The sequence below is a fragment of the Camellia sinensis genome, chromosome 9 (genome assembly GCF_055761805.1).
Source record: "Camellia sinensis isolate YWXY chromosome 9, ASM5576180v1, whole genome shotgun sequence".
NCBI lineage: Eukaryota > Viridiplantae > Streptophyta > Magnoliopsida > Ericales > Theaceae > Camellia > Camellia sinensis.
In genome coordinates, this window is record NC_138969.1 from 160,887,142 (window position 1) to 160,890,566 (window position 3,425).

A 3,425-nucleotide genomic window follows, 5' to 3' on the forward strand; every position below is an offset into this window, starting at 1 on the left:
GAAATTAAGCGGTAGAATGTACCTTGTGTGGACCGGGGCTTAAATCAGGTTGCTGCATGAATTTGATGACGAACATCCCACAGTCAAACGTGCTACAAAAATAATTTCACATTAAAGTTGTCGTCAATACGTAATAGGTTCATTAAGTCAGTCATGCAGCTTAGACATTAATGTGAGGGAGGGATTGTGGATTACTTGTCCAGTTGTTGTACTGGCCTCTCGTCTAACATGCAGCGGTGGAAGGTACGCACGTCTGTAACATAATCATTTCCAAAGTGTAGTTGCAGCAAGTCGTGCATAGTTTCAACCTGTTCCACAAGGTTGAAGTTGGTTTACGTAAAGGATGTTCAAGTTTTTTGTAGTGTTCAGAAATGCACCAGAAGGACATACCAAAATTTTAGCTGCATTTAGCTTCCTTTTGTTCAGTCGGTTGGATGGGACTGAGTCGAATAGGTAGGCTACACGGTCCACCATATCAATTTTAATGCACAACCAATGCACTCCTCTGTAATTGAAAGGCACGTAAATCTACACGAAAACACAACGGCAGACCTTGTTTAGAGGCCATGCAAACATGTAATGGCTTTCATATTTTCGTTTTAATATAACGGGATGAACATTGATATTACCCTCTGGCATGCATCAATCGCACCAGTGTATCTGTCATGTCCGAAAAATGATGTGACGATATGTTCATGGTCCAGAGGTTGCATATCTTTATTTAGAATCATAGTCTGCATGTGTAATGCGTAAAGGTCATTGACGGAAACATTTGTCAAAATATGTCATACACAATACACAACGTAGCTTTAAACACTTACTTACCGACAGATATACGGGAAAGAACCAATCAGTGTGCCTCCCGTCATTGTGTAAATCCCTCTGTCGATTAGTCAATTGCACCACCACCAAGTTGATTGGCTGGAACATTGTATGCAAGACACAAGGCAAGTTGATTAGAAAGGTTTCTGAGTTAGGGGTACTGAAAAACGCAGATTCATATTTGTGCAGCCAACACTTACAGTGTCGGATAGCCACGACCCTGGTTTGAGCGTGCGCATGTCACGCCGGGTGCCAATTTCACATGCCCGTCCATGAAGATTCATGGAAACAACAATGTCCCTACAAGCAATAAATGATCCTTAGAACGATAGTTATTTCACAGTGGACTGTCATTGAAAATTTGCAAGTAGTAAATGAAACAATACATTTCATTTTTGCTATCGTCAAATACATAGTGAAGAAGTTTTTGTTCCTCCGCCGATAACAACCCTTCGCTGTCCAACATCGTCAACGAGTCCTACAAAAATAAACAGCCAACTAACAGTACACATTTCATAAAAATATTGAAGCTTATATTACAAGGTCTGTAGTCATAAAAAAAACGTGAAATGATGTAAAAACTGTGAGCCCCAGAGTTTTCCCAACTTGTGATGTTTGGTGCGGAGTTTGTTAGAAATGTGTACTAACATATGGCAGCAGTCATAACTGCAAACATGCAATTCTTTGACAACTAGTACAATACAACACAGATGATTGTAAAATTACTGATTCACATTATTGATGTGGGCATGAATTGGGTATTCACAACTTGTGGGGCATTAAAGGCAGTATTTGTACCTTGTTCACGTTGTCCACACCATCAACATCCACAGGTGAACTGCTGTCGTCAACTCCACTATTTGTTTTGCTATCGATGCACAATTGCATATCCCCGACCTCAGTGGCTTGAACTCCACTTCCGCACATTTTTCCTTTTCCTTTTCCTTTTCGTCTTCCCTTTGCACTTCTTCTAACGATTCCAGTTGCTCCCAATGGTTTGCCAAGCTTAGTAGGAGAAGTATGCACATCGCACGCCACGTTCTTCACGCCCACTGACTGAAGGTCAGGACTGTATTTATCTTCAGTTTCATATGTTTCCCCTGACTGAAGGCCTCCCTTCTTGTTGTTGTCGCCACCTTCTTCGATGTTCAGCTTGTGCCCATCATGCAAATGAGTTTTGTCCCTTGCCAAGGTTCCCTTCAAAATATGTTGTTGGTGATCCACCCCTTGTACATCTGAAATATTACACTCCATTGGGTTAACTTTGTCCGATGGTTTGACCACGCCATCCTCATGCGCCTCGACTCCAACAGCAGGGTCCACACCCTGTTTGGCCACGCCTGCCGGTTGCGGTGTAGAGAATATACCTTCGATGAGGTGGTGTAGCATTTGCTTCAGTTCACGTAAATTGGTTTGTTCAGTGAACGGTTCGTTGCAGCCCAAACTGAAACGTTGAAGCAGTTGCTTCAGCATGTCCTTCAGTTGAGCAACATTGGAGGAGAGGTTAATGATACACACATCATTGCCTTCCACCTAATTATACATACACATTCGTGAACTTAGTCTTACAAACCATATTCAAATGATGTGGCTCAACTGTGTGAAAATTGCGTAATGCTTGGATGGATTACCTTGTCATTGCGAACAACTTGCTTGCCTTCGAAATGTCGCAACATCTCCATTAAATCTGTTTGGTTGTGGAGAACTTGCTTCATCATTTCCTTCAGTTCACGAATGTCGGACTCCAAATTGCTCATACGGACTTCATTGTACTGTCCTGTTTGTTGGTTCTCGACATGGCATGCATCCATGTCAGCATCATCGGCGTTACTGTAATCAAACTCCACCTAATCATAGAAACGCATAAATGAAGTCTGACATTGTATGTTGAAGACAAGTGGGTCGATGGTGTGAAATGTGCACAGTGGTAGGAGTGCTTACCGCAATTGTTGGGAAATTTTGCTTCCTTCTGATACGTCGCAGCGTCTCCCGTATTTGGGTATCACCCCAATCATGAAGCCGAGGTGTGGACCGCGTCGTAGTCGAGCTCAGACAAACACAATCAAGGTACAACAGCTGTGGACATTAAGGGGCATACCATAATTAAGTTGTTCTTCCCACAGAAATGAACTATATTCAGTAACAATGACATTCATTATTCTCAATTTTGCAGTGGAACGTACATAGCATACCGATTTTGTTGAGGATGCTGTCAACTTTATAGGCACATATCATGCAATGTTTTTTGGGGAAAAAATTGTACAGCACACCAAGGACTTTATTGATGAAACCAAGAAAAAAAATTTATGTACATGTTCCCCTCTTCGCAACGTAGTTTTAATTGGTTCCTCCATTGAGGTTCAGCATACTTTTTGCCCTGTACTCTTTGTTCTTAAATTCATGACGGTACTCACACAAAATTTATTTCTGCAAGTACCATACTTGGTCAGGAAGAGTGCTGTTTGTCGTACTCACAAAGCAGGTACCATTGTATGTCCCAATCAAGGCCAATTTGTTGAACCATGACAGAACACTGCATGAAACACATGAAGGGTGGAATGGAAAAAAAATTCAAGGTATTGGCATACCATTAGCAGGAAAAC

At 41.7% G+C, this 3,425-nt stretch overlaps 1 protein-coding gene and 1 long non-coding RNA gene across 2 annotated transcripts; both read right to left on the minus strand.

Moving 5' to 3' along the window:
• Positions 1–1,101: 1,101 nt before the first annotated feature.
• On the minus strand, positions 1,102–2,295 carry LOC114285868 (uncharacterized). The gene is made up of 2 exons (XM_082889494.1): positions 1,621–2,295; positions 1,102–1,300 (listed from the first exon to the last, which is right to left on the minus strand). The coding sequence occupies exons 1-2, from the start codon at positions 2,293–2,295 to the stop codon at positions 1,160–1,162; spliced, it is 816 nt and encodes a 271-aa protein (XP_082745620.1). The 3' UTR covers positions 1,102–1,159.
• Positions 2,296–2,419: 124 nt separating this feature from the next.
• LOC145799235 (uncharacterized) lies at positions 2,420–3,197 on the minus strand. Its single transcript, XR_014341241.1, has 3 exons — positions 3,006–3,197; positions 2,764–2,898; positions 2,420–2,669 (listed from the first exon to the last, which is right to left on the minus strand). It is a non-coding gene; the product is annotated as an uncharacterized LOC145799235 (long non-coding RNA).
• Positions 3,198–3,425: the final 228 nt, after the last annotated feature.

What these genes read in the sequence shown, in the direction of transcription:
- LOC114285868 (XM_082889494.1), bottom strand. Translation starts at nt 2,295, where the DNA reads ATGCTGAAGCAACTGCTTCAACGTTTCAGTTTGGGCTGCAACGAACCG. An exon ending in GTGTGGACAACGTGAACAAG is followed by an intron (nt 1,301 to 1,620) that starts GTACAAATACTG and finishes TTATTTTTGTAG; the next exon opens with GACTCGTTGACGATGTTGGA.